Genomic DNA, 17830 nt, shown 5'->3' with positions numbered 1-17830 from the left:
GCGCTCGTGTGCACACACACACACACACATCATTTAAACTGTCAGCTCAAGCCTCAGGCATTTCTAGACAAGCTCTCTACTTTATCTTCTCTACTGCTACCACCTGGTCTAAGCTACCATCGTCTTTCACCTAGATGATTGATAGCTGTCAAACCTGCCCTACTTCTCCCCAACCTGCCCGGACACAAAGTCTATTCTCATTACAGAGAAATCACAGTCATTCTTCTTTCTTTTTGGAATTTGTTCTGTTAGTTATACATGACAGTAGAATGCATTCCGACACGTCCTACATAAATGAGTCTAACTTCCCATTCGTCTGGTTGTACATGATGTTCAGAGTCATTCTTTGTCACTGGTCTGCCCCACGTCCTCCAAAGACTTCTCATAATAGCCAGTGTTCTAACAATAGCCTTCGAAGCCCTTGTTCATGAACTAGTCCCCGTTCTTCCTTCCCTCAATCATCTTTCTGACCTTTTTCCCTACTACTCTCTTTTTCACTCACTCCACTCCAGTCTCCTTGCTGTTCCCTGAGCTCTCTAGACACTTTCCACCTCGGGCCTTTGCACTTACTGTTTCTTCTGCCCAAATGACCCTTCCCCAGAAATGGACACGGCTGACTCCCTCAAGTCTTCGCTCAACTGTTACCTGCTCAGTGTGGCCCTTCCCCAGCCACACTGCTTAGAATTACATCTTCCTATCCTTCTCTCTCATTCCCTCCCCTGCTTTAGAGTTGTCCGCAGTGCTTATCACCTTCTAATATTGTAAATAATCTACTAACTTACTTTGTTTTTCTGTCTGTTCTTTACCTCCCCCAGAACATAAATTCCAAGAGATCAGAGATTTGTATGTTTTGTTCATATTGTTTTTTGTGCATCCACAATAGTGCCTGGGACACAAGAGGAGCTCAGTGATGACATGTGGGATGAATGAATGAATCTTTCACAGATCTCTAAGTCAGTTTTACCAAAACCTATGTCATCTCCTATGTGGTGAGTAGCATGAATTCCTAGGAAACAATTTTGAAAATGCTCCAGGATCCACCTCCAAAACTTTTAAAATGACAAGAAACCAGATACCAGAGTTTTTTTTTTCCTTGTTGAGTTGTAGATAACTCTGTCAGGAGGTATTTATCAAAGACCTTACTAGACCTTACTAGAGGCATAGTGAAGAACTGTGAGATATATTTAAAGAGACAAGGTGACTGACGGTAAAATTAGAGACAAAGAAATACAGACACAAATACATGCACAAAGTTTCAGTTTACGATAGAAACATATAAGTGCAGGAGTTAGGGTAGGAAGAGATGAGTGTTTTGAAATGAGCTGAGAATCACTTGTATCTCCCAGGCCTCTAAAGGAGCTTCTGAAGCAAGAGGGCTCTGGAACACTGTTTCACTCACCACTGATAACAGTGTTTTGTGCTCACATTGTCCCCTTCAATAAGCATCTTCAGATAACTTCTGATTTTTATCCAAGCATTCTTATCCTCTCCCAATAGTCAGAAAAGTGTGCATAAACCATATTTAAGCAACTTGTTTGATGTTGAGGGGAATGGACAGAGAATGAAACCATTATCCCCAAACCCTGCTCTGTAGCATTCTTTGTGCACAGCAAAAACATTTGTGAAGATGTTTTATCAACCTACTCAGCTCCTCTCCCTAAGCATAGGAACATCTACAAGTGGCTACTCCAGAAAACATGTGGATGAGGTCCTCTGGGATATAGTGAGATGCTCACCCACAAAACAGTTGTTGATGTGTTAGTGTCAGAACAGGGGCTGTCTGGGACCTTTGGTCTAACAGGCATGCAGATTCAGTCAATGAAAGAATGAGTGTGTAAGTTCATGTTGGATATAAAGGATAAAAATATTTGCAAATTATGCTCAGTGTAATTAACCTTTCTAAATCCAATATCCAAAATACATTTTTTTTTTAGACCCATGAACCATCAGAAAAACTATCATCTGGAAAACAGGATTTTTTCTAGAGGTCTCTGTGGTGCTCCAGTTGCCTGAGATTCCATACTGGGGATAGAACCCAGGGGCGCACTACCACTGAGCTACATCCCCAGCCCTTTTAAATTTTTTTTTTTTTTTTTTTTTTTTGCATAGGGAAGAGAGGTGGGAGGGAAAAGGAGGGAGAATGGGAATTGCATGGAAGAGGGAAGAGGGAAGGAAACCCCCTTTGTTATACAGAAGACAGGTATAACGATGTGAGGGGAAAAAAAAAGAAAAGTGGGTCACATTAGATTGGGTAGAGAGAAGTGATGGGAGGGGAGGGGAGGGGAAGGGGGGAATGGACAGCAGAATAAAACAGACATTATTATTGCTGTGGGTACGTACGTGACTGCATGACCAATGTGATTCTGCAACCTGTACGCTCAGAAAAATAAGAAATTAGATCCCATCTGATTCAAATGTTTGATATGTCAAGATCATTGAACTGTCATGTGTAACTAATTAAAACAAAAACAAATGGGGAATTTTTTTTTCTAAATTGCCCAGGATGGTAACTTGATCCTCCTGCCTCAGTCTCCTGAGTAGCTGAGATTATGGGCATGGCCACTGTGTCCAGCCGCCTTCCACTTTTTAGATTTGAAAAGACTTCTCTCATGGAGAAGACAGAGTTCTCCTTGGGAGTAAGCTGCTTTCCCTTCCTTGAAGCCCTTGTTCATGAACTGGTCCCTGTCCTTCCTTCTCTCAATCATCTTTCTGACCTTTTTTCCTACTACTCACTCTCTTTTTCACTCACTCCACTATAGTCTTTCTTGGTTTTCCTTCCCTCTTTTCTTTCTTTTCATGTCATATTCAGTCCCCAAACACAGTCAGCACCCTCACTTCCAATCCATTTCCACATTTCCTCGTCTCTGTCCATGATACTGCCATCCCTCTCTGTTTTGAACAGATCTGGCCCATGTGGCCCTTTTCCTTAAGTCCAATGAGTTACCAAGGTCAATTCATTCTTCTCTCTTTTTACCTCCAGGATATAGTCGTGCTGTGCTGTCTCCATTCCCCATGCCTCCACCTTAGCCAGACAGGAATCATTTCTTGTCTGCATTACTGAAATAACTTCCTAATTTTCTTCTTGCCTTCAGGCTTCCCCACTGCAGTCTTTCCAGTCCACCAGGTCTGTCCTCCTATAAAACCACATTCTTTACAACTTTCCTCTTAAAGGGTCAACAATGGCTCACCAGTTCATTCTGAATTTAGTTCCAGTTTAAGAAGACATTCTCCTCCTGACTTGCTCCATTTTTATCCCAGTCCCTAGACCTCTCAAGTTTTGACTGCACTGGGAATGATTCGCCTTCCTTGCTTAATCTCAACATTGCTCATTCAAGGGTAGTCTCTTGAAACCGGCCTCCATCACCCGGGAGAGGATTGATTTCCTCTCTTCTTGACACATCACATAATACATTGTAAAGGATTTTTCCCCAAAGGTCTTCTTATTCAGGGAATTTGATACAACATCTTCAAGGGCTGTTTTTGGGGAGAGATGGCATTTTCTATCTTTGTTTTTTGGTTTTGTGGTGCTGGGGATCAAACCCAGGGCCTCACAAATGCTAAGCATGTGCTGTATCACTGAGTCATGCCCCTAGCCCCATTTTCTGCTGTTTACTGAAAAGGATTCCAGATTCTGCTCACTCACTTACTTAGTTAATGAAAAAAAAAATGGAGAATTATTTTGTGGTCACCAGCTCAATATTTTAGCTAGGGTACAGTTATCCATAATTCATTTCTCGAACTTCACAGTTTTTATACCTAACCCAGGCAGAGCCCTCAAAGTCCCCAGCACTTTGTCAAGCACAGGATACTTTTTCTGAGTGGCAGATGAAGGGGTTACTCTATTACTGTATTAAGAACAAACTCCACAAATTGCATTTTGAATGATCTTTAGTTGGCATTGTTACTTTAACTCTACCTTTCAGTAAAGAAAATTCAGTGTTGAACTTTAGTTAACTTGAAGCAAATTATATCTATTTAAAACATAGAGCTGTTAAAACTCAAAGATCTACATAAAAGCAACTGATGGGCTGAAAAATGCTCCTTTTATAGCTGAATCACAACCTAAAAGCTTCAGCTTGTTTCATATAACGTGACCTTTAGTCTGTAGATAAAATGCATGCAAATTAAGCTTGAATGTCAACTAGATTTGGCCAAGGATTTCTTTGGTGGTGGTGGTGGTGGTGGCGGGGAGTTTGAGGAATGTAGAGAGAGAAAAAATGAATGTCTTTTTTTTTTTTTTAATCACATAAGTTTTTTTTTTTTTAAATCAAATTGAGTATTGTTCTGATAGTTCCCATATAGGTAAATGCATCCTGGAGAACACAGACCCCCCTCAGAAGTAAATTGTTCTACTTTCTTGGAAGTTGTTTTGCTTTGCTTTTCACTTCCATTTTCTCAATTTTTCCAAATGAAAGCATACATACAAAAACAATTTTTTTTTTCAGGAATGCCACCAACAGGAATCAGTGGAAGTTAACAGAAGTTAACAACAGCTAAGCTAGTCAGGAAGAGGGGGAAGATCACTCCTTTTCAGTGGTGCTACCCCTCATCAACAGCGGTGGACAGGGAGGTGGGGAGCTGGAAATCCTGAACCACTGAAGAAGCCCTGCTACCATCTCAAGAGTCACTCTGCCTCGCTGTCATTGATGAGATTATTTAGTTGGTGTAATACCAATCCTCCATGAGCTAAGATATTATCCCAAGGCAGCAGCTGATAAGAGCAGAGACAACAGACAACCAGGCACTCCAAAGGAACTGGAAACAGAAAACACAGATACAAGAGGCGAGAGCATGGGGCAAGAAGGACCTACAAATAATAGTGATTGCCATGGGCTGAATGTTTTTTTGTGGCCTTGAAGCTCACATGTTGAAACCTAATCACCTCAGATAGTGCCTCATTTTAATAATAGCAACAACCAACACTTAGTGAGAATCTGACCTCTACTGTACTACATGTTTTAAGCCTCCTAACAACCCTATGAGGTCTTACTGATGAGGAAACAGAAGGCTGGAGAAGTTAAAAGACTGCCAAAGGCCACCCAGCCATCAACCTGTGGGACCAGGAGGCGAATCATCTGATTCCTGGTCCACGGTGCTCACCACCTCATACTTCAGACAAGAACCAGGGAGAGAATCTAACTGGGAACTTAATAATGAAGAATGGATGCCAGGTTGTTCTACTTTAGGACAGCCACACAAAGGCCGAAGGTACAGCAGAGCCCGGTGGAGGGGAGGTTGGGCCTGCCACAGAGAGATCCTGAGACAAGGGTGTCGGGAGCACCTGTGATCTGAGAAGGTTCTGCTACTCCTTCAGAAAGGGCCCTTCACCCAAGGATCCCTCAGTCTATGGTTTAGTATGCAGCACCTCTCAATGATGGGGTCTGTGGGGGTCTGCTGTTTCCCTAGAGCAGAGAGACACTTTCTAGGGATCATGTGGCTTTGGGTTCCACAAAAAAAATCCAGTTTCTCCTCGGTCTGGTGGCAGTGAAGGTGGAGTAAGAGCCAGGGAGATAGTGAGAATGAAGATGAGAGCAGATAATTCAGTGGGCTCCAGAGGCCCCATCCTGCTCAGGCCATAAGGGCTCTGCAAGCTTGTTCCTTCTGCCTTCACCTCTGCTACCTTGGCTGGCAAAAGACTAGAGATTTTTTTTTCGTCCTGGGAATTAAACCCCAGGTGCTTTGCTTTTGAGCTATAGCCCCAGCTCATTTTATTTTATTTTTTTATTTTGAAACAGGGTTTTGCCAAGTTGTTGAGGCTGGCCATGAACTTATGATCCTCCTGCCCCAGCCTACCTAGTCACTGGGTTTATAGGTGTGGCTACCACGTATGACTGAGACCAGGGACTTTTTGATAGCTCTGGGATCTGGGAGCAGGTCCAGATGGTTTCATGCCATCAACATGACCACCGTGTTCCCATGGTTCCAGATGCTGTCTTGACCCACTTGTTTCTTACATATGCCCATAGAGAATCATGATAATCATATGTAGTCATCCCTCAGTATCCGACAAGGATTGGTTTCACAACCCACCCCCCATACCCAAATCTAGAGACGCTCATCTTCATTATGTAAAATGACATAGCATTTGTATACAGACTAAGCATTTTTTCTGTATACTTGAAATCATTTCTTATAATACCTAAAATAATATGAATGCTATCTAAATAGTGTTATATTATTTAGGAAATAATGACAAGAAAATAGTCTATACATGTTGAGCACAGATGTAATTAAAAATTTTTTTTTAAATGAGGTGACTTTATTTTTTTTATGTGGTGCTGAGGATTGAACCCAGGGCCTCACATGTGCTAGGCAAGCACTCTACCACTGAGCCACAACCCCAGCCCCACAGATGCATTTTTTTTTAATATTTTTTTTTAGTTGCAGAGGGACACAATATCTTTTTTTTTTTAAATTTATTTATTTGTATGTGGTGCTGAGGATTGAACCCAGGGCCTCAAGCATGCGAGTCAAGCGCTCTACCACTGAGCCACAATCCCAGCCCCACAGATGCAATTTTTAAAAAACATTTTCCATCTGTGGTTGGTTGAATCTGTGGATGAATATGGAAGACTAATGATATCTACAGGAAATGTTTTGTTTGTACATGTGAAGCATGTACTGATAGTGTCTGAAGGATGGAGCTAAAAGGCCAGCTCTCTCCTGTCTTCCTCCATGTACATCATTCCCTGAGACAAGAGTTTATGGACACATTCACTGTACCAAGACCACTGGGCACAATCTTAGCAGAAACATAGCTTTAAGTTCTTCCCCACCATTGATTGATACCTAGAGATGGCATCTGACATACAATCAGCTGCACATTGTCATGTTCTCAGAATATACTGTCCTGGCATTCCAAGCCCATGGGTACATTCTGCTTTGAGGAAGGACATGGAAACCCAAGTCCCAGGCTCTCTGTGTGGTTTTACAGCTTTAGATACTTTTTCTTCAATGTCCTTCTGTATTAGGCTTCTAATTTCTAATCTGGGCCCTCTTCATACTGCAGGACTTAGGGGCACAAGCTGTCTTCTTCAATTAAAGAGAACAGAGTTTGAAAGAGGCCTGTATTTGAGGTTAATTAATGGGTGGTTCAAAGCTGCCCTCAAATTGACTGCTCTTGGCTGTGAAGCTAGCAGTGTGGCTCAGCCCTACAGTCTCCATTCAGGAAGATTTAGGATCCTGAACGCAGTCTCCTTGGGGGAGGTCTTACATCCCGGATTTAACCAAAGCTGAACAACCCTGATTTAGTAGTCTTGGGCTCTCTAGAGTATCAACCCTAGTGCTGCTGCTCCACAGTCTATGTGGGAGGTCAGATAACTTTCTCTAAAGGATCAGACAGAAAATGTTTTAAGCTCTGTGGGCCGCTTGGTCACTGTTGGAACTAGTCAATCCTGAAGCTATTATGCAGGAGCAGCCACAGACAGTAAGTTAACAAATAGCAGTGATTATATCCCAATAAAACTTTATTTATGGGGGCTGGGGATGTGGCTCAAGCGGTAGCGCGCTCGCCTGGCATGCGTGCGGCCCGGGTTCGATCCTCAGCACCACATACAAAAACAAAGATGTTGTGTCAGCCAAAGACTAAAAAATAAATATTAAAAAAAAAAAACTTTATTTATGGTTACTGAAATTTGAATTTCATGTATTTTTCATATGGCATGAAATATTTTTAATCTTTTGACCCCCCACCCCCACACACAGCTTTTGAAATGTAAAACCATTCTTACTTCATGCACTGTACAAAAACAAGACCTGAGCTGGATTTGGCCTATAGATCATAGTTTTCTGATCCCTGGTCTAAATCTTCATCTTTCATACCATTTGGAAGTAATATAGTCCAAGGAGGTGGGAAAGAGAGGTAAACCTTGGCACAGCTAATTTAGGGATATAGAGCACCCAGGCAAGCAGGAGTTGTTACTAGAGGCAATGTGATTCCCACCACCTCCCATGAACAACAGAATTTGTAGATTCACATGAGTGTACTATATAGCAGTCATCATGAAAATCCTATGTTTGTGACAATTATGTGTTACACTTAGCCCAGCTAGAATCTCCTCCTTGCGTGATTTTGAAAAAACACAGGGACAGGAAATTTCCACTAAAGTTTTTTGGTGGTGCTGGGGATTGAACCCAGGGCCTTGCGCATGGGAGGCAAGCACTCTACCAACTGAGCTATATCCCCAGCCCCATGGAGTGGACTTTTAAAAGCAGAAAAGGAAACAAAACCAGACTCAAACCACACCAAATACAAAAGTATCATTTCTACCTCAACCAGTAATAGCAATAGTAACCGTGACATAGTTACCTCTTACTTTTCAGATTCCGACTGGTAAATAACATGGTTGTGGTCAAGCTAAATAAAGCCAGTTTTGTTCAAAATTCATGATTATGAGATGAGACTGCTACAAACTCATGACTACACGTCCTAACAGGGCCTCTAACAATGTGAATGTGTTCAACCAACTCAGTGTCAGCCAATTAAAATTTTTTTTCTTTTGCATTGCTGTCAATATTTGAAAGTTGAGAGATCTCACATGAAAAGTCAGAGGTTTTTGTTTTGTTTTGTTTTGTTTTACTTCTCTTGACAAAAATACCATGATCAGGCACACTAGGCTCTGGTTTTTGTGTAGCAACCCTCAGTGAGCACTTCCTCTTTAGATAGATCATCTGAACTTGCTCTGGTTTGGATGCATCCTCTGAAGGTCTGCACTTTGGAAACCCAATCCTAAAATTCACATGTTAACAGCATTTGGAGGTGGGGCCTTTGGGACATAGTTAGGATTAAATGGGGTCATGAGGGTAGGGCCCCCTTGATGGCATTAGTGGCTTAAAACAAGAGGAAGAGAGATCTAACAAGCTAGCTCTGTTTCACTGTGGTGCCTCTGCTATGCTATCATGCAGCAGTAGGACCCTTACCAGATGCTTGTGTATGCTCTGGGATCTCCCAGACTGCAGAACTATAAGCCAAATAAAAATTTATTCTTCATAAATCACTAGCATCCAGTATTTTGTTATAGCAACAGAAACGGACAAAGACAGAACCTGATATTGGTACAGTCTCTATCATGCCTAGTAGCAGCTGCCATGTAACTGGGGCTTATGAGCCTTTTTACTCATATTAAAAAGAGTAGCACAGTCACATGGTTCAAAAGTCAAAAACAATACAAAAAGCTATACAGTGAAAGGCTCATTCCCACCCTCCATAAGTAAACACTTTTATTAGTTCAGTTATTTTTCTTCTTCTTGCTTGTACAACATAATGTAATATACATCTTTCTCTGCCTTGCTTTCTTCACTGACAATATATCCTGGGGATTGTGCAAAGTGGTGCATAGAAAATTTCCTCATTCTTGTTTTACAGCTACCTAGTAGTGGGTGTATAGATCAGATTATTTAACTACTCCTAGATTGATGGCCATGGTTATTTACAGTCTTTTGCTTTCACAGATATTCTGCAATGAATGACAACATACACGTGTCATTCATAGGTGAGAAAGTCAATTGTGCAGGATAAATTCTCATGAGTGAGATTGCTGGGTCGAAGGATAAATACATCTGTAATTTTTCTAGATTTTACCAAATTGCTTTCCATTTGGGTTGTACCATTCTGTATTCCAAACATCAGTGCAAGAGTATCTGTCTCCCTTCAGCTTCCTCAATAGAGCCTTCTGTAAAACCTTGGTAGTTTTGTCACTGTGACAAGTAAAGATTATACTTCAGGGTAGTTGTGATTTGTATTTTTAAATTAAAAATATATTTCCATGTGTTTACAAGATAGTTATATTTCTTTTCCTGGGAAATATGTATTCCATTTTCATACTGGATTCATATTTCTGCTGCTGATTTTCATATTAAATTCTTGGGGTTTTTTTGGTATCAACTTTTAGGAGAGCTACACATTAGGAAGATCATGTAGCTACGTTATGTGCTCCAAATACTATTGCTTGTTTGTCATTTAACTTTTGCCTTTGTGGTATTTTTGTTGTTGTTTGCCATGTCAAAGTTTTGTTGGTATTTCATGTGTTTTTAAAATGTAGTCAAATTTATTTCTTTATTGTTTGTGTCTGGCTTTTGAATTACAGTTTGAATGAAGACCTTTGCAATTCAAGATTAAAAATGAACTTGTTCATAATTTCTTTCAGTAATTTTAGTTTCATTTTTAAAAAATGTGTATCTTTGATCCACTTAGGGCTTGTTGTGTTGCACACTGTGAAACAGAACCATGCTTTTCTAACTTTTGCTTTTCCCAGAAGGCTTGTCTATAGTCTCAATATCACTTCTTTTATTTTTAGGCACCAGAGATTGAACTCAGGGGCCCTCAACCACTAAGCCACATCCCCAGCCCTATTTTGTATTTTATTTAGAGACAGGGTCTCACCGAATTGCTTAGTGCCTCACTTTTTGCTGAGGCTGGCTTTGAACTCATGATCCTCCAGCCTCAGCCTCCTAAGCCGCTGGGATCACAGGTGTGCGCCATCGAGCCCAGCTCAATATCACTTCTTAACTCCATCCTTCCCCAATGATATGAGGTGCTATCTTTGACAGGTACTAAATTGACATAATATATTTAGAACTACTTATGAACTTTCTATTTTTTTTTCTCATTGGTCTGTCTATTCATATCACACACTGTTTTAATTAATCAGGCTTTAATTATATTTTCACAACTAGTAGTGAGACCTCCTCATTCCTCTTCTTTTATAGTCATTTCCTTGCAATGCAGGTTTGGTGACTTTACTTTTCCATGTACACTTCAGAATCAGCTCGTCTAGTCCTGGGGAGTGGGGGTAGATGGAGAGACTGGTATTTTTATGTTGGAATAATATTAGATTGATAAACTAACTTAAGGAGAATTAACTTAATATGATGCTAAAAGTCCTACTACAAAAGATGTTTCTTTCCATTTATTTGAATCTTTTGTGATCTTTCAGAGTAGTCCCCAGCCCTTTCTCTCCTGGCCCCAGCCCTTTCTTCATACCAAAGATATAGATATAGATACATACACAAGTTTTTGCACATCTTTTCTTCTGTTATATCTTTGTATAAGAAGTCTATCAGGAGCTGGGGATGTGGCTCAAGCGGTAATGCGCTTGCCTGGCATGCGTGGGGCACTGGGTTCGATCCTCAGCACCACATACAAATAAAATAAAGATGTTGTGTCCACCGAAAACTGAAAAATAAATATTAAAGAATTCTCTCTCTCTCTCTCTCTCTCTCTCTCTCTCTCTCTCTCTCCTCTCTCTATTTTAAAGAAAAAAAGAAGTCTATCAATTTCTTTGAACTATTTTTATATCTTACTTCCCACTGAATTCTGTTTTTGTTTGAAATAGCTTTTCATGACATTCCCTTGGGTTTCTCTTGGTTTGATCTGAATATAGCCAGACTTTTGCTTCCTTACTTCCTTTGCCTCATTGCATTGGCTAATCCTTCTAGGACAATTTGAGATACTAATAGTGACAGTGGGCATCCCTGTCTTAACAGTGACTACTAGGACCATCTCCAGAATTTCTCGGTTAAGTGCAAAGCTGGTTTTGGGGAGTGAGAGATATAAACTGAATTTTATCCATGATTCCCATTATATTGCATATTTTAAAAATCAAGCATAAGTGTTAAATTTTGTCAAATGCGCCTTTTTAGTGTCTGATAGCTGTTGAGCCTTTTTTGAATAAATCATTGGGATTTGCAACTGCTACTTTAAAATAGTAAGATTGTTTTTCTTGTTAGGTGCTCAGCATTTTGAACAATGCCCTGGGTATAGAAATATATGGTCCCCCAGAGCAGTGGTTATCGTGGCTACACATTTACCAACCTCAGTGGGTTACATCTTCTATATTTGATTAATTTGATTTTTGTCAAACACCTTCTGGATGTTCTAGATTTGGGGCAAGAATATCAGAATATCAGTACAGGTGTGATATGAAGAAGGGGATGAAAGAGAGTAGCTGCTGAGAAGAAAAGCTAGAAAAAATATAAAGATTTGAGAGAAAGAAAGATTCAAGAGAAGCAGCAGAATCTTACCTCCTCCTTACCCCTCTCACCAGATCCTGGGTCCCATTTCTGGCCTGGCTTATTGCTTCCTAGGCCTCAATCACTGCTACTTTTAATATTTTTCCTCCAAAGTACCCACTTGCTTTTTAAAGTCTTAATATGCTTGGCTGTACCAAATTAACTGTACTTCAGTAAAAATTAATTATCATGCCTCTTTAAAAGTCATTTACAGCTGCCAACCAGCTTCTGGTCAGAATGTGCTGATCAGAATTACCACGCTGAGGAAGGTACTTTCAGCCAAAAGCACAAAAAATATGAAGTGTCAGTCAGCTTGAGGAGGCTTAACTTGGATAAACAAACCATTTTGGAAGGATTTTCAAAACGCTGATATTAGTCTGTGTAGAGCTTATTTCTTTGTTCCTAGATCTTTAAGGACATAGGACCTCAGGGTGAGGGCCTCGGGTCTCACTCTCATTTAAGTTCTGGTGCTCTATAACAAGGCTAGAGGACGTTGTAGACTTCAACCATGAGAAATGTGCATGACTACCTCCATGATATATTCTAGATTCTTCTCTTACAACTTCTCTACTAGAGGTGCCCAGTGATTTTTTAAAAAATTGTTCTCATGTGAATAATTCTATGTTCTGAGAAAAGCAGATAGTAAACATGAGCAAATTTGAAAAGATGAATGGTGAGAATATTGCTATAACAAACTAAAGGACTTTGCAGTAATAAAACTAGTTCCTCTGCTTAAGCAAAGGCCCTGAGGGCACAGTGAACAGGGCACAGTGAAGGGGGCACAGCCTAACCAGCCCATGATCATAAGGAAGTCAGGCTAGCTCCTGCCTTCTGGCCAGCATGTGCCCTGCCCTCAGGCTACATGCTAAACTAGTTCATTACAATATCTGGAGGTGGAATTCAGTAAGTTCTCAGACTTCCCAGATGATTCCAATGAGCTGTAGGACCTGCTCATGAAAGTGAGGTCTTGAGACCAGCAGCATTGATATCAGTGGGAGCTTGTTCATAATGTAAAATCTTAGGTCCCCACTTCAGATCTTTGGAATCAGAATCCATATTTTAAAAAGATCCCAAAGATATTCCTGTATACCAAGGTACTGTTGCAGTGTTTCTTTTTTTAAAAATATATATTTATTTTTTAGTTGGACACAATATCTTCATTTTATTTTTATGCGGTGCTGCAGATGGAACCCAGGGCCTCGCACATGCTAGGGGAGCGCTCTACCGCTGAGCCATAACCCCAGCCCTGCAGTGTTTCTTAAAGTGTGTTGTCTGGACCACCTGCAACAAACTCACTAAGGGGAAGTGGGGTGAGGAATGGAGGCAGAGGACTTCCTAAGAAGGCTGATTCTGGAGATGATGATTTTGTAGGTCTCAGAGTGCAGCCCTAGAGTCTGCATTTTAATGAGCTTCCAGGTGATTTCTAAACCACTGACCCAGAACTACCCTCAGGAGGACAGTCAGCAGCATTACATTGCCTTATCCTGGCCTCTGGGCAAGTCCCTCAGTGGCTGGAAAAGACCAAAACACACAAGCTGCAGGTGAGGAAGATGCTGATGATGATCTACAAATGCTTCCTAGCTTGACAATTGCGATGTTTCTGCTCTCTACTCTGTAAGAGCTGGTGCTGGCCCTCCTAGATCACCTAGAATTAAATCTACCTTTCGGGTTGACTCTGAAAGGAGTCTCTCCATTTTCTTGTGTTAGTGATTGAACAGGTGACAATTTGGTTATTAAAGTCTTCACCTTAAACACAGGATTAAAAATATAAAATGTTGATGCTCTCATGTATCTCTCTTTGAGGGTTTCAAAAAACACCTAAAATGCAGGGTCAAGAGCCAAGAGAAGGAAAGGTAAATTCCCCTAAGAAGTCTTCATTTTACAGCTCTCTTTTGAAATTTTTGCTTAGGCTCAGATTTTTAAATGAGTTTAAAAAAATAAATGAAGCTAGGAATGGAAAATTTGATCTCTCTCAAAAGATTTATTTGAAGTGTGTATTACTTGTAGTTTTAAAAGCAGTCAAGCTCACATAGATATTTAGCAGCTTTTATGATAACAGATGCTTTAAGTGGTTTTCTTTTCAAATACCTAGGATTCTGAATTATGGATTACTTGAAGTGACAACTGAAATCTTTCTAATTATAAAGTGAAACAAGATCGGAGCTATTCTAATGGATAATGAGGTGGAATGGGGAACTGCAATATGATCTAAATATATTTGTTAAAGAATTATTGAATTAAATAAGCAGGGCTGGGGCTGTAGCTCAGTGGTAGAGTGCTTGCCTAGCATGCTTGAGGCACTGGGTTTGATCCTCAGCACCACATAAATATAAAATGAAAACATTGTGTCCACCTATAACTAAAAAATAAAATATTAAAAAAAGAAATAAGCAAAAGCAAAGAAACTTAAAGCTGGAAAAATGATTTGGGTGGGGGCTTCGTTTTAAAGACTTTCTTTAGAACAGTGTGCTATAATTCTTAGGGGTAGGGAGAGGGAGAGAGGTAGGGAGAGATGGAGAGAGAAATAGGGCCCTTTTGAAAATGTAATGAAAAACAATGAACCCTTCCCCAGGAGGGTAAGGTACCATCACACACACACTGGCAAGTTTCTGGAGTTCCATAGATTCTCTGGAGCTCATACAAAGGGCAATCCTCAGGCCCCACATTAAGAACCTCAACGTTGCCAGTGTTTTTAAAGAAACATTGCTCCGTTTGGAACAGCTTGAGATCCAAGAGCAACTTTCTCAGCATCTAGGTCCCAAGGCAGTAAAATCAGGGCTGACTTTTGCTTAAACGGAGACAATTAAATTAGGTAGACAATTTCGTGGGGTCAAGCGGAGGTCAAGTGAAAAGCTGGACCACTAGACTGTGCCAGGGAAAGAAGACTTTTGTTAAAGATGCCTGAGCTATTTCAGAAAGGTCGCCTCCATCTTTCAGAGAGACCCTGACATAGGCGAGTGGCACAGGCAGAGCCCTGAGACCTCTGTGGCTCCGTTCATATCAGGAGGCAAAAACTGTCCTAAGTTGGGAAGGAAAGAAAATCCATTCACCTGAAGACTCACATGACGCCAGGCGTGGAAGAGACTTGCCCGTCACCCCTTCCCCGACAGATGAGGAAACTGACCCCAGAAGGGTTAAGGTGACCTTCCTAGCCACACTCACGCCCAAGGACCTCCCCGCAGCACTTCGCCTCCCTTTTCCCGACACCTCCCGAGGTTCTGCCCGGCGGGGGCGCCACCGGGAGCCGAGCCCCCGCCTACCGGCACCATGGAGTAAGTCATCATCATCAGCATGTCCTGGCTTTCTGTGCGGATGTGCTGTGCTGGCTCCCCACGATGGCTGCGCTTGTTTCGCGCGGCGCTCGCGGGGTCCGGGGGTGGCGCTGGCGCACGGCGCGGCGCGCGGCTCAACTCCGCCAGGAAGGCACGCAGGGCACTGTCCTCGCGCTGCTCCCGGCCGCGCTGCGCCTCCAGCTCCCGCAGCGCAGCGCTCAGGCCGCGCCACTGGCACAGCGCGAACACCGTTCCTGCCGCATTGAGCACAGAGAGCAATGCCACCGCTGCCAGGGCGCCACGCAGTCCCCAGCCGGCTGCCCGGTGACCTTGCTCGGCGCCTGGGGCCATGTCTGTGAGCCTCGGGCTAGGCAGGGCAGGGTTGGGTCCCCTCCCGCAGGGCAGTCTTTATACCCTTCGCCTGCCTCCAGCAAACCGTGGGCTGGTGGCAGCGCTGTGAGTCACGCCGCTCTTCCGCGGGGTTGGCGAGGCGGGCTGGGGACTGTATAGGTGGCGCCGGAGCAGCCCGAAGGGACAGGCGGGCAGCAAGGGGGTGAGAAGCTAGTGGAGACAGCCCGCGGAGGAGGGGCGGGCAAGGCTCGCATTCCTAGAGCCTGGCCGGCCAAGCAAACCAGCAAACTGGACTCTCCTTTTTCCCCCCGGCTGTATAACCAGTGGGCATTGTCATGACCCAGACGGGCACAGCGAGGGTCAGACTGAGGGGGAAGGCAGGAATTCTTAAGGCCTGAGAAGTCTCTAGATTGCATCCCATTCCCCCTACACTGCCTTCTTTGGATGAAATGATCAGTATGCCCAGATGCCAAGGCAGAAGCCCACTGTCCCTGGGAGGTTTACTGCTGGACCCAGCACCAGGATGCCCGTCACCCCTCCCCAAGGACATGGGTCCTCATGTAACCACTGAAGATTCTAAGATCTTTCCCCGGGAAGGGCATGGTTAAGGACAGGGAGACAGTTGGTGTTACAGGGTTAAAAAGGCTACTGTCAGAACCAGGAAGCCCAGACCTGCCTGGCAAGCAAGACTTATCCCAAAGGGCGATTTCCAAGATTTGACAAGCCAAGAATTCTCCCATGAGACCCATATCTGGGAGGCAAAGAGCTATGAAGAAAAAATGAAGCATCAGGAGACCCTTTTCCATCACCCCTGGGGTAGGGGTGGGGCAGTTGAGAATGTCCCAAGACTATACTGAAGTTCTTTCTGGCTTAAGGGCTGGAGAGCCTGGTCCAGGTTGGAACCTTACTTAGCCCGGAGGTTGTTCCATGCTTATTACCTTTTCAGGACACCTTAACTTTCTGGTTAGCTCAGCCACTTGTCCTGCCTCAAGAGCCACGGTCCCTTAGTCATTTCTGAGCCTCCTGAAAGGACCTAGTCACTCACCATGTTTCTCTGCTTCTTCCAGAATAGTAATGCTTTGCTGGGACCCTGGGGCCTATAGGAGGCCCTGGTCATATGCGAAGACCCAACCAGAAGCTGAGATTGCTATTTTCATAGTAGATAACCCAAGAAGCAGATGGCTGCTGCGTCATCAAGCCACCTGGCATAGTCAGGGAAAATGGACTTCTAGCAGGGGGCACCGTTGTTTCAGCCAGTGCTGGAGGAAGAACAGCAGGGTATGGGTAGGAGGTAAGCATCTTTTGATTTAACAGTGGAGCTCTGTAACCATCTACTCCTCAAAGATTTGCACACCTACAGGTAGGCTTTGTGGCACAGGAGAAAAAAAACAGGGTGACATTAGATTTCTTGCCTCCTCTCCAGCAAGTAGAGCCTCCCAGCAAGAATAAGGATACTGAAGTTACACCTTAACCAGAACTCTGTGTCAGGGTCTGGACTCCCAAATTTGAATAAGAACATTAGCCAACTTGAGTATTGTCCAAGAACAGTCTTCTAAAGGGCATACAGGATGTGGTAGAATTAGGAAAGTTCCTTGATAAGAGGACATGATGACTGAGCAGGGAAGGCAGCAATGTAGACAACTTTGTTCAATTCCACCCAACTTCAACACACTGGAACTTCTTTGAAGAATTGTTGTGTATTGTCTTTCTTTTCTGATCCATGGTCACAATTAGGGCAGAGGGCAAGGAGCCATCTGAGAGGCAGAGTTGGGGCTCAGCATCAGTAAGTTCTTCTTTTAATTCAGTAAATATTTACTGAGTGCTTACTGTGTATTGGGCACGGTGATGGGCATCTGAGATGTAGGAATGAATGAGGCAGGCAATGTGAGCAGTTGGAACACAGTGGTGCCTCTGGGCTTTTCTTCACCCTAACATTCATTAACGTTACTGTTGCCCATCTGTCACCAACATCCACTCTCCCCAACAAAACATAATTCTCCTGAGATTAGGTGATGTGTCTTGTTTGACCCTGTGGTGCCCATCATATAACATAGCAGCTGCCTTGCTCTGTGCTCTTGCTCCTGGACCCTCTTCTCAGACCTTCTTCCCATCAAGGTGCCACACATCCACTTTCTTCCTCTGGCCTATCTTGGTGTCGCCCCTTCCTCACTGAGTCTTGCCTTGCCATACACTCCCTC

The 17830-nt window shown here is 42.8% G+C and overlaps 1 protein-coding gene across 1 annotated transcript in view; it reads right to left on the bottom strand.

Annotated features, from left to right (window-relative positions):
* Positions 1–15632, bottom strand: part of Gldn (gliomedin) — a 58128-nt gene extending 42496 nt beyond the window's left edge. Inside the window, exon 1 of the mRNA XM_026392848.2 lies at positions 15270–15632. Within this exon, the coding sequence (XP_026248633.2) occupies positions 15270–15632 (363 nt within the window). The remainder of the gene's footprint in view (positions 1–15269) is intronic.
* Between the last annotated feature and the right edge of the window lie 2198 nt (positions 15633–17830).

This window comes from Urocitellus parryii, chromosome 6 (assembly GCF_045843805.1).
Source record: "Urocitellus parryii isolate mUroPar1 chromosome 6, mUroPar1.hap1, whole genome shotgun sequence".
In the NCBI taxonomy this organism is placed as follows: Eukaryota; Metazoa; Chordata; class Mammalia; order Rodentia; family Sciuridae; genus Urocitellus; species Urocitellus parryii.
Note: the sequence above shows the minus strand (reverse complement) of the source record. Positions and strands in the feature narration are given on the sequence as shown.